The 21843-nt window shown below is 33.4% G+C and overlaps 1 protein-coding gene across 6 annotated transcripts in view; it reads right to left on the bottom strand.

The window, feature by feature from the left end:
* Positions 1–21843, bottom strand: part of LOC139699985 (transport and Golgi organization protein 1-like) — a 39558-nt gene that overhangs the window by 13594 nt on the left and 4121 nt on the right. For 3 of the 6 annotated variants that reach the window (XM_071598403.1, XM_071598398.1, XM_071598399.1), the window contains exons 4-16: positions 18890–19035; positions 16358–16477; positions 16153–16269; positions 15975–16040; positions 14975–15178; positions 11559–11630; positions 11266–11361; positions 8837–9008; positions 6901–7029; positions 5896–6034; positions 2505–2606; positions 2283–2381; positions 228–326 (exon numbers count right to left, since the gene is read on the bottom strand). In XM_071598403.1, coding sequence (XP_071454504.1) covers positions 228–326; positions 2283–2381; positions 2505–2606; positions 5896–6034; positions 6901–7029; positions 8837–9008; positions 11266–11361; positions 11559–11630; positions 14975–15178; positions 15975–16040; positions 16153–16269; positions 16358–16477; positions 18890–19035 — 1561 coding nt within the window. The remainder of the gene's footprint in view (positions 1–227; positions 327–2282; positions 2382–2504; positions 2607–5895; positions 6035–6900; positions 7030–8836; positions 9009–11265; positions 11362–11558; positions 11631–14974; positions 15179–15974; positions 16041–16152; positions 16270–16357; positions 16478–18889; positions 19036–21843) is intronic. The other 3 variants (XM_071598400.1, XM_071598402.1, XM_071598401.1) reach the window with 3 other exon arrangements.

Here is a 21843-nt window from a genome sequence, read left to right as displayed (position 1 = left end):
AACTACCTACATAGATTACAACTATGAAAAAATTTCAAAAATGCTACCATACATGGAGGCCACTCTTAATCAATTTATACTTACTTAGCAACATGATACGGTTGTTTTCATCAGAACATTCTATGTTTTGGAAAGAACGGCCAACCAACAATTACAAGCAAAGGAGCAGTCATCAAGTAGCTTATAATGGAACTGGCAATACGTTATGGATATGGATAAAGTAATACCCTTTCTTTTCTGAAGATTCACAGACAGTTTCCTTCTCCACTTTCTCGAGAGTGGTTCCATTGAAAACATTGGGTTTTGAAATATCCTCCTCCTCCTTGCTGAATCATGATAAATATTGTAAGCATAAAGTTATAAGAAATTTTATATTAATTAACCTTTAGTATGGTGCACATATTAACAGAATGCTGCTGGATTTCTACCCTAGCTACTCATGAATTAGCGAAAAATAAGGCTGGAATCATCTCCTCAACGGTGAAAGGAGTGTGCATGAAAGATCATTGATTTTCCATCACCATCAGTTACTGTTATACTTTGAGCCTAATATTTTGAAGGCTTTTTTTCATTCAAGGCACTGCTCTGGAGTACTGCTTTGAGCATGTAAGACTTAATAGTCTCTATAGCAAAGCTAGGTATCATACAAATTAACAATGTAAATCAAAGGTAAGAATAAAAGAATGATGATTACAACATATGCATGATAAATTATCCTGTTTTTATTTTAGCCTTTAATGTAAATTATTTTAAAAATAGAAAATTAACAAGATACTTTACACATAGAAATAAAAGATGAAAACACTGTTAATAAACTTCAATAACAAATGATTTGGTTCTAGTAGCACTATTCATCATGATTTCTCATACATCAATATGATAAACATAAATTCTTGTGGGTGTATGCATGTGTTATTGTTGTTTCATGAAAATTGCGAATACTAACTACTTAAACACTAATAGTAAAGGACATTAAAATTTTAAAATTATATGTACTCCCTTACCTAATGAAAGCGGGGCATAAAATTTGGTTGGAAATTTCCTATTACTAGTGGCGGGCTGATATTTGCTAAGAATATAAATATTAGAGCATAATTGTATTAAGAAATGAATGCTCATCAATATTGTAATATATTCCATCAGTAATACCCATTAAAATCAAACTGATAAAAAAAATACTCTTGGAAAGTTGAAACACCATAAATAAATAATAAGCATAAAGGTAGTCTATAAAAATACTCCTGATTTGGTCAATTAAGGTAGGGATATATAATATAAGATCATATATAATATAAGAGTATAAGATAGAGGCAACCAGAGAGAAAGAATGAAGGAACATTCTGTAATGAGTTGGTGAGGATTTACTGTTTGGTAATTTTATCAGTTGATTTGTACTCCTTTAAAATTAGTTATTAAAACAGATGATCTCATTATTTACCATTGGTCAAATATCATATTTCCATAGGATACCCAATAATTACAGCAAGTCCTCATAACTTCATAATGTAATGGACAAAAATATATACATGGGTTTGAAAAAAGTGAACAAAAAATATTTCTTCCATTCCATACTTGGGCAATCATATAGAAATTATACTTTAGTTTACCCAATAAAACCCTTGGAAAATTTTTCTGTCAAGTTTCTAATTAATATTTTTCATTATTTATGGGAAGGGAGCAACCGCTGATAGAAAAATTTAGTAAAAACAATACAAACTTGAATGCCCAAGTGTAGGCACGAATCACCAAGCAAGTGGACTTCTGTTCACTGACCTAAGCCACAAAATTAGCTCCACTGTTGTTTTTGGAGCAGGTATTGAAACACTATCTTTTCCCTGCAATCGAGTGTCTTCGACCATTCACTCACACTCTTAATTCTGCCTTTTAAGCTACAATTAGCTTCTCTTTCATTATCACACACACATATTCAAAAGGACTTATGTTGACAATGCAATCCACTGGAACATCCACATTTCTTTTGAGCATTACTCTAGATAATATGACCTTTTATTTGTCCAAAACGAAATTATCATCTAATCAAATACATTTTCTTCTGACTGCAGTTAATTCCAAGGAACTATAGAGCTGGGGACTACTGGGAACAATAGAGCTGGGAACTACCCTTCAAATTATGATATTTTTACATGATATTTGGCATAAATGAGGATTTTTGCTCAAGGTTTATCAGCAGATGCCAACCAGTGTTTAGATCCATAAACATATTAAAAAAATGAATATCACTGCAACTCTAGCGATCTACAGGTAGAAACAAATTGAAATACCATTCTCTGAGAAGATGAGTTGCTGTGTTTTCCGATGCTTCTTTTGAACTCTCAAAAACAGTTTCAGAAACATTAGGTTTTGAGTTATTCTCCACATCTCTGAGAAGGTCACACAAAAATATTATTACTGAGAACAGTTTTGAGACAATGCTATTGCTTAAAAATTAACAATATATTAAAATGTTTTAAATACAGAATTAATAGAAAAACATTAATACTAACTTGTAATTTTCTACTTCTTCCTCCAGTGACTTCATTCGCTGCATGACTGTTGATGCATCAGTATGCTTTTGTATCCATAATGCTTCTTTATTTCCAAGTTCCCTAAAAAAAAGTTTTTTTCTTTAAATTTAACTTATATGCTTATAAGGCTAGAAAGAAAAACAAATGAAGGCATGGTGGGGGGGGGGGGGGGGGAGAGAGGATTGCTGGAAGAAATCCAATGGAAGTAGGAAAGGAGGATGCAAAATATTTTAATTGGGGATGGAATCCTAAAGACTGTGATAGAAGGGAGAACATTACAAGGGAATAGGGTATGCATTTTGGAGAGAATGAATTTACTGCAATGTATGCAGAATCAAGGAAGAGCATAGTTTAGTGTAAGGTCAGGTTGTCTTTTGGGAGAGGCTAAAATTTGTTGGAGGTTAGGTCTATGTCCATCCAAAACCTACTTGAAATGGCAAACTACCAAATATATACGCTTATAGTAGCAATGGATACACATATGTAAAAAACTACTGATGGAAGACATCAAAGCAAATGTTAACATCAGATTTTTGGATTGAAGGACTGAAAAGGTCTAGCATAAAGAAAATGAATCCCCATGTTGTTTCACAGATACAGTACCTACAGTAGAACAGACTTGCCATCTGTCAACATCAACAAAATAGTTGTCAGTAGAATTTCATTGAAACACTTTTCCACTGATTTCTCTAGAAGATACACAAGGAATGTCAATGAGGGGGACAGAGTAAGTAAATAAAAGTCTTCTCCAATAATATGGTGTGCAAACTATTTTTCCAGTTAAGTTTTCAGTTTTTCAATTCAGTTCAAAGAATCCAAGCTTTTGAATTTTTATTTTTGTGGAACCAAATTTATCAGGCAGCATAACACCCAGACCATAATTACCTAATTTCAGTTGCTTTTTGTGGGTAACTTTATCATGTTTTGATTTTGAATGCATTATGTGTTCTCAAGATTTTTGTAATAATAACTGTTTATTTACACACAACACATACTTCCAGTATTTTATCATTAAATTCAATGGGTTGAATATTTTGTAATAGTTTCTGAGTGACACGTGAACAACAAATTATTGAAGTACAATGGAATCTTGAAGTGCATCTATGGGTGATGACAAATCACATATCCATGGCAAGTTATACCCTCAAATTTCAGAAACTGTACTTGAAAAGACAACTTTTTTTTTGCCCCTTTCCCAGAGAATTTACTACTGTAAAACTTTCTCTGCCTATGACATAACTCTGTACTACTACCAGGAAACCAATGATATGGGAAGGCAATAACTCTTTGCCATCCCTTAGTACATTCTGTCCAGAGATAACATTCATTTTCATCTTGAAAGTTAATAACTAAATTCAAAGTTACTTTATAAGAAATAAACAATGTCTTGCAAGAAATTAAATATGTCACAATTAGAAATATTACAGCATTTACGAGGGTAAGGTGAAAAGTTCTCGGCCTGACAATGGTAGACTGCGATTTTCAGTTAAAAAATGATGTTATTTTTTACATAATCTCCCTTGACTTCAACATACTTGGTCCAGAGTTTCTCCAACATCAGTATTCCTTCCCAGAGGTGAGAGTCTGGAAAGCTGTAAAAATTTCTACCTAGAGCCCTCTCAACTTCTTCATTGGATGCAAGGCACTGCACTGCCCAGAAAGAAATTTGCTTGAGGTTGGGAACAGATGGAGGTATGAGGGTGCTAAATCAGAAGAATAGGGGGGATGGCCAAGCAATTTGTACCCCTAATCCCATAATTTCCCATTGCCAACGTGCCTTTGTGAGCAGGTGACAGCAGGTTATCCTGGTGAAAGATGATTTTTTTCTTCTTCGAGCCAGGACTTTTTTTTGTGAATTTTGGCACCCAGCTGGTCAAGACGGTTGGAGTACTATTTGCTTGTAATTGTCCCGTCTTTTTCAAGGTAATTAATTAACAGGATCCATTTCTCATTCCAAAACACACTGGCCATGACCTTTCCAGCAGATGCGATCAACTTTGCTTTCTTTGGCGCTAAACCACCGGCTTCCACATGCAGCTTTGATTGCTGTTTCATTTCTGGCCTGTACTGATGGACTAATGTCTCATCCATGGTGATAAATTCCTGAACAAAATCAGTCAGTTCCCTCTTGAATTAGTCCATACATTGCTGCAAAAATCATTTGTGCATTTGCTTTTGATGCTTTGCAAATGCAGCACCCACTTTGCACAGAGCTTTTGCATCCCTAATTCTTTGTGCAAGATGTTTCACACCCTTTCTTCCGATATTCCCATGGCTTTTGCTATCTCCTACTCACCTCCACTTGCCTATTGTCCAACACAATATTGTGCACCTTTTCGATGGTTTCGGGTGAAGTTGCAGTTTTTCCTTCCCATAGGTCATCTTTGAGGGATGTGTGACGACGTTTAAATTCAGCTGCCCACTTTTTAACGGTTAACATTGAAGGAGCAGTCCCTAGAAGTTGACTTTTGTCAACTTCTGATGAATTTCCCTAGTTAATCCATCCAAAACAAAGAATTTTATGACCACAATTAATTCAAGTTCTTCCATTTTAATGATAAACATGAAAGACATCTACTGCAACATTACGAGTAAAAAACCGCTTGAGAGGATTGGAATGCCATCTCTGTGTCAGGCCGAGAAATTTTCACCTTACCCTAGTAGACTGTATTAGTAAGCTACCAATACAACTCACAGAGAATGTCATTAACAAACATAGAATCTTGTTGGCTATTTTATCATTAACATAATTTCAAATAAAGGACCACAAGGGTGCCACCCCCTTGACCCAAGCTGAGAATTTGACTATACTGACTACTCCACAGAATTACATTTCTTTTAATGAGAACTGTCGTAGAAACTGCACTATGCACAGAAAATGTTAATTAGAAATGTAACCAGGATTAAAAAGCAGCAGAAATTTGGCAGAGACATCAATTGCATGAAAATAACACAATTCCTAGTTTTATCAGAAGAATTTGGATTTCCCAGATTGTGTACACCATACTTACAAGTAATAATACAAAACAACTTTATTTACTACACTTAAAAATTCTTGTTTACCCCTACCCTTTATTATGCATGGACACCAAATACTCCTGATAACAGGTTTACCAAATGCTTTAGAGGAAGGAAAGTGCATGGCCACTTATTTTGGGTCTTATTCTTAAAGAAACAAATTAGTTTTCCATTATGTGGGTGAGTAATAAAATAAACCCACACAAAAATGAGACGAGTTTAGTGTAAAGGTTTTGAGCAACTGATCTGGAGCAGATACTTCAGTGAGAGAAGTGCTTAGAGCTATGCATAATATGGTTCTCACTCATATGTTATCTGCATGGAAAAAAATTATAGATATCAGTACACTTACTTCTGCAACTGAGTCTCTTTTTCTTTGAAATATGATGAAAGAACCTCAAGCCGAGTTTGTGCTTCTACTTTTTCACGTTCCGCTGCTTCATGACACTTCCTCAGCTTTTCCACTTCTTCTCGAATGACCTTAACATGATCTACAAAAACAATATCATTTATAAAACTCAGAACCTAAAACCTACCCAGCAATTAACAATTTACAGGCAAAGAAAAGGCGTATCAAACTTGGTATGATATACTTTAAACTAGAATTATCAAACAATACACTTAGAAGCATCTACTATTCATTATTTATTTGACCTATTGCATGGTCCCAACGGTTCTGTGAATAGAAAAAATGACATGGACTATGGATTATTTCAAACTTTGATGGAGCCAGTCATAAAAACAGAGCAGAAAAATTTTCCTTAGAAAAAGAGGACACATACATTTTTTTATGAACTGAAAACTGAACTTCAGCAGAATAATGTTATAATATGCTGGGGGTATTTGTGATTAATCTCTCAAAATATTAATTAAAGATTGTTGGAGTGGCATGTAAAGAAAATCTACATATTTGGTGAAAAACTACCAAGAAATATCACTCAAGCAGCACATAATTACAGAAAAACCTGATCTGGTAGACCCTGGAGACATGAAGACTCAATGCTGGATTTAACTTATAGCCAAGTTATGAGTTTGGTATTTTTTTGGATTTGTTATTGAAATAATCCAAGCACCATAAAACATAGTGGACGTTCATTTCAAAATGATTAGAAGAACAAAAAGGGGTGACAAAATTAAAGAGTGAGTCTGTCAAACATTGTCAAGATTCCCCCCCCCCACATACAAATCATGACTAAAACACACAAAGAGAGAAACATTGATTAATTAATATATATATCCTTTTTAAAGAGACTCCTTTAACCTGAAATGTAATACATCCCTGGAGTAACTTCATTGTGCTTATAAAATGTACACAAAAGGTTACAAACTGTAAAAGAACAAGCATGCAGAGCAGTACCTTCAAGTAACCTTCTTGCATCCTCTTCACCTTGAAGTTTTTCTTTTAAGTTGTCTCTTTCTTTTGTAACAGATGTCAAATCTGCTTTGAGTTTTCCAAAATTCAGAATGTCTTTCAGTTGATTCTCAGCTGCAAAAGTATTGAACAGAATTTGTTAATTCATATAAAGAATAAACTAATATTTGGTGGACTGACAATACAAAACCAGTTTAGAAAATAATTGCAGCAAAATGAAGATAGCTCGTTAAGGGAATACCAAGTACTTCAACTGACAAGAGGCTTGGTACTTACAAACACAGAAATTATGACTTCATAAACAAAATTTGCACAAAACAAGATTAAAGTGTTGCCAACTAGGAGGATAAAATTGTAAGATAGGAGAAAAACCACAGAACACCATTAACAAAGGTTTTTACCCTTGATTGGGTGGCTAAAGCATGGCTGTTTTAAGAGTTCAAATGACTGACTCAAGTTGGGAAACTCAGCATGATACCCTCCAATACTGCCCCAAGAACCACACTCACTTAGGGGTAAACTAATTTTTTTTATAAGTGAAGGTATTTTCCACAACATAAACGTAAATTTCTACTCCTTTTAGCAGAAACCATCTTCAAAGACCAACAGCCACTTCATTTTTGGGTAGCTGTTCAACAGGAGATTGGAAAGCATGATGACGATGCTAAGGCAATCTAGATAATCCCTCATTCTTATTTTTAATCCATCATTTAAGGATGGCAACACAACCTTCCATTTCATCAACACTGAGGGTGGGGATGCCACCACATAGCTGACATTCCAGCAAGAATAAATGTGAAAGGATGACTGAGTGCAAAATTAGATGCATGTGTGAGTGATTGATTAGGGGTCCTCAATATACAATACACTGAGATAGCAGAATTGTGACAATAACTATGATTGCCAGTGTGTTGTTAAAAATATCATACTGACAGACACTGTGCTTTGATGTCATCCACAAGGCACATTTCTTAAAAAGTCATAAATAAATTTCGATTTTTATGAATTTTCAATTATTAGTTTACAGGAGTACATGCAATTAATGCATGTGAGTTCCTGAATTTCACAGTGTACTAAATGAATTTTGCACCATTTCTCCATCTCAAACATTATTTCCAAATTAATTTTCAACTTGCCGGCCTGTAGTCAACCATAATAATTTCACAGCTCAGGGATGGTCAGTATGATGTCCTCTTCTTCCTTCCTATGATTACATGTCAGCATTACAATTTGAACAAGAACAAAGTTTGTCGCCACTACTTTTTTGAGTAGAAATAATAGTCTACAATTAACTTACTCAATATTTTTTATCTTTTTCCGTCTTTTTCATTTGCTCTTTTGCTACCCATGCTGTCCCACCTTCCCACTGAGAATTGCTCTATATCTACAGCTATGATAATCTCAGCTATCTATGAGTTTCACCTTACATAGGCCTAACATGACCATATTTCCTCTCTCAATTTCCTACTTCATGTTTCCTAACTTCCCTGTCTTCAACATCATCCTAACATACCTACATGCTTAACATACTACATTAACACTTACGGCCCTCTTCAGAGACATCTTTTCAGCCAGTGTTAATTTAGCTGCATTAAGATTTCTTCAATGCTGACTATGAAGGTCTAGGGAAACCTACTCTATTTGGCATGACACTCACCCCTTTGGGGTGAATTCCATGATTGGCAAGACTCATCTTCATATTTTTACTAATCATAATTTCATGGAATATAGAGTAGCTAGGAAAGTATCCAACATTACTAAAATTGAGACTCATTTTTTTAAATCAAATCTCCACTGATATGCAGTTATTTAGGTCTCATTCCTCACACAATGTGCAAGAAAAATTAGCAAACCTGTTAAGTAGAATAAATAGTCCAGAGTTGCATAGAATCAACAAAATGATTATATGGTATTCACTGACCTTTATCAGGGTCATCTCCATTGGAGATCTTCAGCTGTTGGAGGCATTCTTGCAGGACACAAATTTCATTTTCCTTTACAGCAAGTATTTCCTTAAACTCTGTTAGGGTGGTTTCCAAAGATTTGCACCTGGTGAGGGCCATCTCAGCCTCAATTGTTTTATTCTTAACATCCTATAATTTAAAAAGAACTAATTGTACACTCACATTAAAATGTATGGGTTAGAATAATTATGAATTCACCATAATTATTTTCTAAATGTGATTTCATTTATTTCGATACTTTCTTAGCAAAACACAAACATTAGTTGGTCGTGTTGCTCCTGTTCTGAATTTACCAATGCTCCACAAATCTCTTAGTCTCCATAAAGTTTTGTCAGAAGATATTTTCAATGAAAGGGACAAATCATTGAGGAAATTTGGCAAAGAATGACAATGACAATTGTCACTGAACTTTCCAATAGTCATTATTTGACAATTCTACTGAGAAGAATTCACAATTTATTGTTTTTTCTTCAATGTCCCTAAATATTCAGGGTTAATAGGACTAATATTTAACTTCCAGGGCTAAGAAATACAAAACCCAGACATCGACAACATATGTAGTGATTGCAGGAGACCATTCATAACTTGTACCCACTAACCATTTCAACTAGTAAACATTAAATGGAGAGGCCCTACTCAAGGTATTTAAATTTGCCATACTGTTATATGAATGGTAAACCCCATACAGAGCCCATCAGTGGTTCTCCTCCACCCACCTAAATATGGATGGCCAAAATTGCACCGTCAATATGACCTGAAGATGGCAGCTGTTGATGCAGTTGAAACTGTTGTCAGCAGAAAGCAATCCACATTATGAAAACCTTGAAGCGTGTGACCTTCACAATTGTAGGAGTTGGCTGGAGGGATGAGCAATTTATTTTAAATCTGTACATGACTGATTTATACTGCACAGGCAAGTGTAATAAGTGGAGAATCAGAATAGGCAGTGATAGGTCTGAGAGAAATGGCTATTTATCATCACTTAAGAGTTTTAATGTACACACAGAGGAAATGGTGACAGAGGCATGGAGAATGGGACGGGAATTAAAATAGACAGGAAACTGATGAAAATGGTTAGATTTACAGAGGAACAGACTTTAGTTAGAAAATAAATTGCAATTATTACCGAAAACATTACAAGATCAGCATAAAATATTTGGGACTTTCCTTCTTCCTTTGCTTCTCATTCCTGTGGCAAATCTCACAACTGGCCTACCTTCTTGGGTCTCCTCCTATCACAACCTCCCCTATCTCTTCCTGTACATGATGCAGTACATTGGAATCTGGTTGTAATCAGTTTTAACAGTCTAAGAGTTCTCCTATTTGGTCATCATTGAAGTGGGAGGGTATAAATTGGAGGAAGTAGAATCAAACAAACCACTTATTTTTGGAAGTATTTCAGACAAAATTATCAAGGATTAAATAAATTGAAAGAATTACATAAGGCATAAAACCATTTAAATGTAAGGAATTTATGAGAAACACTTTAAATTACAGTAAACACAAAGAAAATACTAGGGGAAATTTTGATATGGTGTTGCACAGTTCTGAAAATTAGTTATTGAGGCAAGAGGATAATCACAGATAGGAAACTTGCGAGAAGTGTGAAAATGACCGAAGAAAACTGGAGCGAATAAAAAAGGAAGAATGGAACACTAATGAAGAAGCATTTGGCATGTAGGATGTAGATTGTTGGGATAAATACAAAGAAAACAAAAGTGAACACAGGAGTTATAGAAAGGTAATCCAATGTGAAAGAATGAGATTAAGAGGAGAAATTTCAATAAACATGGTAGAGGGAGGTAAATATTACTTACTTTGGATGACATGAAAGGAGACAAGTAAAGCTGAAAAGCTGTTTATTGTAATGCAAGCTGCTAGGGTGTTTAGTTTTGTGTTAGCTGAGGCTAAGAAGTGTACCAGAGCTTAGTCTCTAAAAGATCAAGACCCTTCACAGTAGTTTTATGGATACAACAAACATTTACTTCATGCCCTACTGACTCGTACCTTCCTGATAACAATAAGGTTTATTATGCTGTTAACTTGCCTAAATACAAAAAATTCACAAATCTGAAATGATTTGATCCTTATCATTTCAAACAAATGGATCTCTCAGGACTGCTCCTTTCATGGCTTCCTTACTTTTGATTTCAAACCCATTAAACAACTGACTATTTTTGACAATGACATGAATGTTCAATGCAACTATTTTTTTTCTTGTTCTCCGTAATGTTTCAAGTCATTCCAAGGAACAGACATTTAATTTATGCTTTTACAGGATAATGACAATGTATGAGAATGACAGAAACATTAAGTTCAAGGTCAGATAAAACGCAGTTCACGTAAAAGAGGTTGATGAAAATAAAATTCTAAAACAATTACTAACCTCAAGGTACTTATTATGTTGGCTTTCACTCAATTCTTTCAGCTCAGCACATTGTTTAACATGTTCCTCATCCCTCTGGAGTAAGTTTTCTGACACCTGAATAGGAAATAAATTTACACAAGATGAGAAAACTTAAAAGAGTTCAGACAAAGATTAATATCTTTAAATCTTTACATGAAATAGCATTATCCCGCTCTTTCCTACTCTACAGAAGATATTCAACATAGACATTTAAGCTGATAACATACTGTTATAATAGTACAACTAATGTGATATGTTTTACAAATACTTGCCTGCTTTAAGTCTTCTTCCAACTCTTGTATCTTGCTTTCAGTTACACCAAGTTCTTGAGCTAATTTTTCATTCTGTAAAAATTTCAATATAATTATTAAATGAGGGGTAAAAAACATTGAATACTTTCACACAGCAATGAGTTCATCACACAGAGTAAGAATAATAATGTCTTTTTCATTAATATAGAAATTAAGACAAGCAAAATCTTTCTGATATTTAGCCACTTTTAAAACAAAATACCTATCTCTAAAATTTGACTCATGGCCTTAGCTCATTGTTGAACATGCTTACCCAAATTTTGCAAAAATGATTGGGGTGCATCACAATTATTTTACTTAAAAATTAAATAATCTAATTGCTAATTTGATTCTGCCAGTGTCTGTAGTATAGTGTTTTCAAGTAGTTTTATGTTTTAAAAACCGTAAAACTTATTGAAGTATTGATTTCTGCTAATTGACAGGAATATCAACCTTTCCGATGATACTCCATTGTCTCGTCAATTTAAATGACTCTACTGTAAAATCATTTCCTATAAACCTATCCAAACTTTTCCCAATATTATCAACCCTTTTACCATGTTTCTTAAAATAGTATAATTTTTGTATATGATTGAAATTAAAAATAAACAACTTGGCTTTTCCACATAGAAATTTATTATTTACAACCTAAGTTTTGTTATGATATAATGTCATCAGGTCTTGTTTTTTTATTATTATTATTATCATCATTAGTTTTATTTTGTAGATAATCTGTTTTGCATGTCACTGACGTCAGTCAGACTGTAGCATCAGCTTTTGGAAGGCCTACACATACGATGGCCTACAGAAAATACAAACTGAACACAACCATAAGTACATTGTTGTAATGTACTTTGACTTACACACATCATTCATCAACTTTTTTCATATTCTGTTTTGGCCCCTAGATATGAAATTACTCTCCGGTTATGAACATGTGAACCTTTAATAATGCAAGATATCACCGACAAATTACTGAGAGCAACAATTTAGTGAAATTAGGTCAGAGGCATACACTCCCAATGATGCTGTTGCCATATTCATTCATACAACACGCTCCATGAGTTTGTTTAATTCATGCACTATGGCATATAAATGTATGCACACTCAGGATTAAACCTTCTCTATTATGAAGACAGTTGTTACATACTATGTATCTAATTTACAATGAACATTTAATACATCCGCGGTTTTATCTTTTGTAATTATTAAACAAACAATACTTTTTCTTAGGTTTTTTTTTTAGGTTTCAAGGCAAATCATTCACCGCATCTTTCTTCAATCTACAACTGGACACTTTTATTAGAAGTTAAGATACTGTTTAATAAAATTTCTCTCATGATGTTTTTTTGCAGTTGACAACTTTTTCATTGTAAGGCAAACATATTAGCTTCCCATTAGTAAAATGGAAATTTGGGTACATAAACTGTGGACCAAAAACACATTATGTCTGCATTTTAAGGTACCACCATGATATGACTTGCCCAGTATTCTTGATTCCAATATCACACATGTATTCCTAATTGGCAAATCAATTTGCATTTTTAAGTATTGTCTTTTTACCCTAATTTTTGGATAAATTGAGTAATTCCAGACTTTCTCCTATTTTTCCTGACTAAATGGCCACCCTGGTGTATACACATGCATCTTAATGCTGCTTCTTGCACCCCCATTAGGTGAGGAATACCTAATATGGGAAATAAATTTTAGGGAAAAATACTAAAGATGAATATAAGTAGAATACAAATTTAAACAATCTAAAAATGGAATGAAGATTTACCTAATGAATGTAAGGGATGCTATTACATGTGTGTAAACCTGATGTTGATTTCCCAGCATTTTTATAAGATGAGTATATACATGTAGAAAGGAATGTGAGACCAAGGAAATGGCAAAAAAAGCTTATAAATTCACTGAAAGACATAAGGGAGGGTTTTCATTTTATATGAATTGGAAAACAAAGTCATAATAGCCAAGGACTCATCTAAGATGAACACCTGTATTTCTTTAACTAATTGAGCTGAAGTGATCTAAGATACAATGAAGCTTAACAAATCCCTTAGTCCCATGGTGCCAGTGGAAATAAATGCAGTAAAATACATAATTAGATTTTACTTAAAAAAATATCAGTTCATACACCTACAAATTGCCAGACATCTATTTGGGATAGATATGGGGAAATGCAGGATCCTCTAGATTTCAAAAATTAAGGCTGGCTGGTGATTGGCTTTCATGAGAACAGACACTGAGTAAAATATGATTTCAACATAAATGATGTGTTCTTGTTTGCTTCTATCTGTACTCCTTATGCAATAAATGAAAATTCTAGCTATGATGAAAATTTTCCATAGTTGACATATCATGGGCAACTGGGAATTTCTGCAATCACCAAGGTAGATAAGTTACCTGAACATATCTCTGCAGTTTTGTTAGTAAACCTAACTATCTAGACTATACTCTAATTTCACCAAACTACCAAATTTTCATCTGCTCTGAAATCGATCCACTAAGAAACTATGAATTTTTCTCCCTTACCTTTACCACCACCAATCACAGTGCCAAGAGATTTGAATAAACATATCACACCTATATAAGCATCAAGATCAATAAGCTTCAGCGACAAAATTTTACATTCATTATGATTTCAGCATTATTTAGTGAAATAAACATAATGTAATGAATTATATTGGATCAACATGAGACCCTTAATTGAATATGACCTTTTCATCATCAAAATAATAAATTTGTGTGCCGCGAGAAACTTCAACGTGCTGAATAGGCCAAGTCACCAACTGGAACATAAACCATAATCATAGACCTTTTGCCATCACCTGATTTGGCTCATGACGTTATTGTTTTCATATACATACATACTACTTCAAATGCATTCGAGATGCAACAAGGCATACAAAGCTATAGGGAAAGCATAAGTAATAATGCCGAAGGACACCAAGTAGCAACATGTAGTAACTACCACCTCACCACATGTTCTTGTGGTGCAGGGAATTACGTAGGTGTAGGAGCAAGAGAATTTTTATCAATAATGGCAAGCATTCCATTTCAAATAACCTAGCAAAACAATAATGTTCAAAATAATACGAACAATATCTCTAAAAAGCATCTAATTACAATGAAATCAAAAATACAGAAAATAAATTAACCAACTACATTATCTTCTATGTCCAAAAATAATATACCAAAATACAGAATGTCAATTCTTTCATGTGACAATTAAATCAACATATCATATTATCTAGAATCATTTCTTATAATTAATCATTATAATTTAAGAAAACATGCACTTCAAATATTAACATAAACATGGCTATTTAAAAAATTAACGTTGCAACCACTTCCACAATTTAGAATGCTCATCATCATGCACACTGTGCACTAACCTCCTGAGTTTTAGCAACAAGACTATTTTCCAGGGATGAAATCTTAGCCTGCTGTTTATTGGCCTGCAACTGTAGCTGCTCTATACTCTCCATCAGGCTTTTTGAGTCATGCTGACTTGAGAGAAATTGTGATACCATATGCTCCATTTCAAGACCTGCTTCTGTGGTTGCCTCCAACTCCTTCTCCAGCTGAGATTTTTCATTCTTTATTGAAGCAAATTGTGCAATAAAGACATATAGAGATTTACTCAGACTATGACAGTCAATTCTAAATGAAAGTTACAATCAGAGACATCATATTAAAAGTAATGATTAAACTAATTTCAGTTTCCTAACTTGGAACCCAAGTTTTTGTTCTAAATCTAATAATGAGGAGCGGATAAACATGGGGATTTTTTTAAACTCAATCGTTAGAAAAGTCCATAAATTATATCCATTGGTATGATGGCTCCAATGAAAATAATTTTCAAGCTGAAAGTGACTAAAATTGCCCTTGCATCCCTATACCAAGGAAGTTTGGATCACAGGGCTGACTGAGTTGAACAGCATGGGAGGAGAATTTGGAAGTAGGCATTATTTCAAGAGGAAGGAAATGGCAAAGGAAAAGATTTCGTTTATGAAAAAACTGATAATAAGATTACAGCACACTAAGATGCACTATATAAAATAAAGATTCTGGGAAAAATACCGACTCATTTTTTGTAGTCAAATTACATTCTCTAACGTCTATCAAAAGACTTGTACTAAATTAAAGGCTAATAAGAAAACATTATTCTGATAGCATTGAAATAACATAAGATACTACCTGGCAAGTAACATACACACACAAAAATTATATGGATATTGGGATGGGAAAACATTATTCAATTCTGTTAATACAAAATAACAACTATATCTACTGTTTATGATAATGTTAAATAATCTGAAATTTAACTGAAATTTTACATTAAGATTTACATTCTACATATTAAGCAATATTTTTACAATTTATACTGAATACCTGAACTTTTTCAAGCTCACTCTGAAGAGAGGTAATAGCCTCAGCTGAAACATCAAAATCCGATGACTGAAATAAAAGAACAATAAATAGAAAATACTGATTCTGAAAGATACTTCATTAAATTCAAGTTATCATAATATCAATAAAATATTACTACCAATAATGTCTATATATCTACCTTAAGCTCAAAATGTTTCAACTTTTCCTTTAAGATAAGGCACTCTTTGCTGGAAACTGTTAGTTCTTTTTCCAATGAATTTATCTTCGCCAGCAAAACCACATCCCTTCTGTTCCCCTATTGCAGCAAAAGAATTTAACATTATCTATGTATTAAAATTCTTCATATAAGAACAATCAAGGATATCAGTAATCTCAGAACAAACCTCTATGAAGTAATGGCCAAGGAAAAAACAAAGCACAATAACTCCGGTAATTATTGAATATATCACGGCTCCATAAGAAGGCACATTAATGTTGAACATCCCATTGGACTGATTCCCAAACTGGAAAAAAATGTAATTACTTATGTCAGTTAATGATAACTATATCACCACACAAGCAGCAAGAGAAATCAGTGCACAATGATTATGCAGGACACTTTGTGCATAATTTAAAGCATACCATCACTAAATGACTTCTGAGGACTTCGGAAGGGCTAAGTCAGACACTATTTTAATTATTTTTAATACCAAAATATCACTGCCAAGAGTAAACATTAACAGCATTTTGTGATTAAAAAAACTGTTGAATTCCAATATGGAAGTCCTCCAAATAAATAAGCTCTCAGCTTCTAACAAATGATTAACTTAATATTCATAATTATTAATCAAATAATATCTTAAATCTAAGCTTTAATTATAATAAAATCAATCAAAAATTTTCTTTTAATGTCGGATAAACTACTGGATTAAGAAATTTCTTCAATTCTCCACAATTTATCAGGCCAGAATTGGATTATTGCAGGCTGAAAAGGCATAAAACGACTTAGGGTCTAGATTATCCTCCAATCCTCTAATCAGGGTAATAAAATAGTATATTCATGTTGTTATACCAAACAAGTGAAATTCATGAATGCAGATATAAATATTATTGCATTTTTACCCAAATCTGTCTATCTAACAATGAGAAATCACTGAACTTAGTCCAATACATGGCTAAAACATTATGTAAAGAAATTTATGACCACATTACATATTTTGTATGCTGATATATGATTTACCAAAAACCCTCAATGCCAAGCATTACATTTGGTTGAAACAACATTTAATCTACAGTAAACGATCTAATGCAGCAACCAGGATAGGTTTATCATCATCAATGGCTATAATTGCATAGCAAAAATTTAGAGAAAATCCATCCACATAAATACTTACTTTCCTCATATATTTTGAAACTACAATGTTGTTAGTCAGTTGGAAGGTATGATATTATGTAACACCAAGTGATGGTTTAGCATTGAAGCATAATTGAAAAAACTGGTATTCACTGCACTTTCCCTTGAAACCTATTATAACTCAGTAAATTGCTTCTTTTGTTTGCAACATATATACAATATAAATATAATAAAAATACTGCTAACAGTTACACAGTAAATGGATAGTGATAAGATAATCACAATTAACCAAGTAAATTTTGGCCTGTGAGCCACTAAATCAGGTGCTTTCTGAGAGATGGTGCTAGTAAACTGATTTCTAACTAAATCCCCACAAAATGGACTCCCTGATTACTTTGATACTCTTTTCCATACCTTTCTCTTTAGTACTTCCCTAAGCTGTGCTATCTCTATTTGCTTCTGCAGTGAGTCACTCTGTACTAGTATCATTCCAATAATGCCCAATATCTTTCCATCTCAACTTGGACAGCCCATTTTTCCTCTCTTCATCTGCTTGATATTTTCTGAATTTCGTGAATCCTGCTCGATATTTTCTAAAATCTCTTTTTTCAATATTTAACTTATATTTAAATCCCTATTCTAATCAATTGTGTCTTCTTTTCTATATCTGCCAATCTTTAAAAGTATTCTTGTGATGAAAACTATGTAAACCTTAACTCTCCCACTCCTGAACATGATAAATTCTAGTAGGATAAGCAGTTGCCAGGATTCACTTTTACATTTGTATCCATTATAATTTCATGTGATAATAACACTGGATGATTTCCAGTTACCTTCCTCTGAAGTAGTTATGAAGTCATATGTGTCACTCTGAGGCCACCCCACCACTTAGGATATTGCTACATAGACTACCTTGCACCTCGCTACTTCCTTTTGATCTGTCTGGAATGAGTGACCATTCTAGGATTAGTAATCATATTTTTCATTAACATGGCCCTAGTGGTCATCGATGACAATTTATCTTTTTCTTCGTGTGATTAACACTAGGTTAGCTGAAGGTACTCCATTACTTTACCCTTGTAATGCTTCAAAACATCCAATTTAATATTTTGTTTAAAATTCCATGGATATGTTCGACAGCTCAAACTAATAATAGCAAATCCCTATTCATTTTAATGTTTTTAATACCCAGTATTCAAACTTTCATCAATTCTATACTTTAAGAGATAGTAATACATGAGGTAAAATTTTATTCAGAGGAAACACTTGGTCATTTGATTCCATCTTGTTCACAACAATTCTAAACTTTTTTATGTCTATGCCTGCTCCTTCAAAGGGGTAAAAAACATGTTCCAGTGTATTTTTTTTAAACTATCCCACATTAGATCTTTTACACGCATGATAGAGGCAGTTGAAGCAACACAAATTAAGCTGAAAACTCATGCATGTTGGCCCTCACCGCTTATATCACAGATCAATAAAGGAAGTGTAGAAAGTTTATACTTTCACCTCTTCGATGGGGTCTTTGGGTAGTGATCAGCTGGGGACATTAATTTAAAAACATGAATAAAGAAAATCTTACAGTAAAACTTGGCAATCCCATCCAACTGCTTGATTCTTCACCCTCTTCAGAATTTGGGTCTTTGTTATCACTGGATGACATGACATTGGAAGACAAAGTTGAGGCCACCTCACCACAAACTGTTTCAGAACTCTCTTCACATTGAGCTGTGAATATGAACATTATATAATGAAATATCTACTTTAAATTTTTCAACAACTTAAAATTTACTAAGAAATAGCTTCATTTCTAACCTCATAAACTAACTTTTGCAAAGCATATCTATGCATGAGGCAATTTTGAAGAATCACCTAAATATCAGTTATTATTGCCATATGGGTAGTAGGAAATTCTTTGTGTTACTAGGATATAATAGATGGTTTGCAAGAAGCAAAAGCAAGAAAATCAGCATAAAAAGTTAGCAAAGATATTCTAAGATCTTTCCTCAAAAATGTGACAAGGGTGACTGTATGATAACCATTTCTCCTAGACACATTTTATATTAAAGTTGACACTTCATTAATATTAGCATCAAATGTTGAATTAAATAAAACTTGGTCTCTTCTCCATAAATTCCATAGTGAAACAAAGATATAACATCCCAAGAGGTCTTGGGAGGAACACATTTTCAAATTATATAGAAAGTTAAGTTCCCTATGCTTCCTCATAAGAAATATTATAGACTGTAAATTTAGAGGTCCTTCTATCCACAAAACTGTGGGAGATGCTGCAACAGTAACTTTTTACGGAGTCATCCACCAATATACATTTCAAAGCAACAATTTCAGTCTGTAAAAATCATTCGCATTGACCGGGATTTTAACCCCGACATTGAGGGATCCGGGTTCGAATCTCAGTGATCTCTGAAATTGTTGCATTGATGTCCTTCTATTCATTTATTATGGTTAATTTTATTCTTGTGCTAATTTTAGTACCCTCTCCCCATGTGGGCATTATCTTCAAAATCCTAAGGAGGATTATACGTATCATTAGCAATGCTCCTTGTGATGCACCATGTAAACCTCCCTTCAAAAGACTTGGTTTATTACTAGAACTTGCACATATATTTTAATGTCATCTTGTACAGGTCCAACCGCAATTACCATAGCCATTATACAAGGACCTGCAACGACCTACAACAGCAATTTGTCAGAACACACAATACTGCTCATGGACCCAAAGCAATGGGCTTAAAGTTATTCAATAAACTTCCCCATGAAATCAAATATGAAACAAAAGTATCTATTTTCAAGAAAAAGGTGTTCAACCTATTAAAAAATAATATGTTCTATTCCACAAATGAATACATGGAATTGCCGCTACACATCAATTCCGCCTTAACCAAATAATATGTAAATATAGTAGTGTATTGGTATGCAAATACATATATATTGTATTTCTTCTAAAACTGTGAAGTTTCTATCTGATGTCTAATATTTGAGTATGGCTGAATATGCACCAAATCTGCAGACAAATAAATGTATTATTTTAAAAAAAATAATGAACTGCAAAAATTCTCGATAAAACTACATTTGAAACAAGTCACAAATCTTGAGTGCATTTTAAAGATTATTAGTACATAGCATCTTCAGTCAGTGCCAAACATCCATAACTAAGACAATGAACAGCAATATCAAATAAGGCAGTCTTCACTCATGTTAAAAAATTAGGAATTTTTATTAGATTCAGATTAAAATCTTAGTTCTTTCGAAGGAATATTTTGAATCAGATAACTATTTATAAACAGTAAAAATCTCAATCATCTTTGCATGTATTTTGTTGACAGATCACCCACGACTTACTCTTTATTCCTGGAAATGTTACTATTTTCGTTTAAAATACTAATAATACCAAAACTTAATGGCATACCAGGCAGACAATTGACAACAACTAAACATAAATGTCATATGGTATGTTGAAAGCAAGGATTGCGAGTATAAATTAGCTATAAAATATACTTTCTCAATTACATTCAGTAAATTTGCAACAAATACCACACCAAAACATAGTCTACAAATCAGGAAGCAAGCCATCTGTTGCAATGGAATGTAACTGCTGTAATAGACCATTCATGTATATTTCATGAAGAGATAATAGCAGTCCAAGATTTGCAGTCAACTCTCAAAATCCAATAGAGCAACGGCTGGTGCCAACCCAGATTGCATTTAAATAATCCTAAAAGTTAATATCAGAGAGCTTAACATGTTACCCTGTCATTTGGAGGACAAAAGTAAAATTTGTCACTCAGATAATGAAATGATATTTTTTGGCAGCATTGGAAATGATTTCGGTGACTGTTAATAGTGGGAGTGCAATTGCTGGACTGTTAAAATAATAAACAAATGCAAAACAATCATATTTTAAATTCAACTTAAGGCATGCTATTATAAATTAAATGGGGCATGATATTATAACTGGTAGCATAAAAAGTATATTATTATTCATACTGAATGCTTTGCAAAGCTTCACAGTTTCAGGCTGGTTGTGGTGAAAGGAAATCACGTTGAAGAATAAAAGAAAGCACTTTCCCAAGAAATGGAAATACCTAAGATTTTATCATTTCAACTCATGTATGAAAAAATTTAACAAGAGTTGAGACTTAGGTCAGCTAGGCCTTTCACCACAGTGAACCAAAATGCACACTGCAATAAATCTTTCTTTTTACTTTACTTTCATATTATTTTTAATTCTTAATTTTGTGGTTATAATTAGACATGGCTTAATGATAAAAAAAAAACTTTGAAAGTTTAAAGTGAAGACATAGGATGGCACTCTACATCACAGGGCCATGTTCTTTTGGTTACCAAATAAGTAAGTCACAGCCACAGTTTAATTAACTGAAATGATTAAACTTGACTCATCTGCCTTGCTTCATGCATGAAGTTCCAACAAAATCTCATGAAAAGTTTAACTTTTGCAGGTCAATTCAAGCATTTACAACAGTGACTCCCACAATTCCAAGTTTGCACTTTTGA

The sequence above is a fragment of the Hetaerina americana genome, unplaced genomic scaffold (genome assembly GCF_022747635.1).
Source record: "Hetaerina americana unplaced genomic scaffold, ioHetAmer1.1.p SCAF_10, whole genome shotgun sequence".
In the NCBI taxonomy this organism is placed as follows: Eukaryota; Metazoa; Arthropoda; class Insecta; order Odonata; family Calopterygidae; genus Hetaerina; species Hetaerina americana.
The sequence above is the reverse complement of the archived record's forward strand: the minus strand, read 5'-3'. Positions and strand labels throughout refer to the sequence as shown.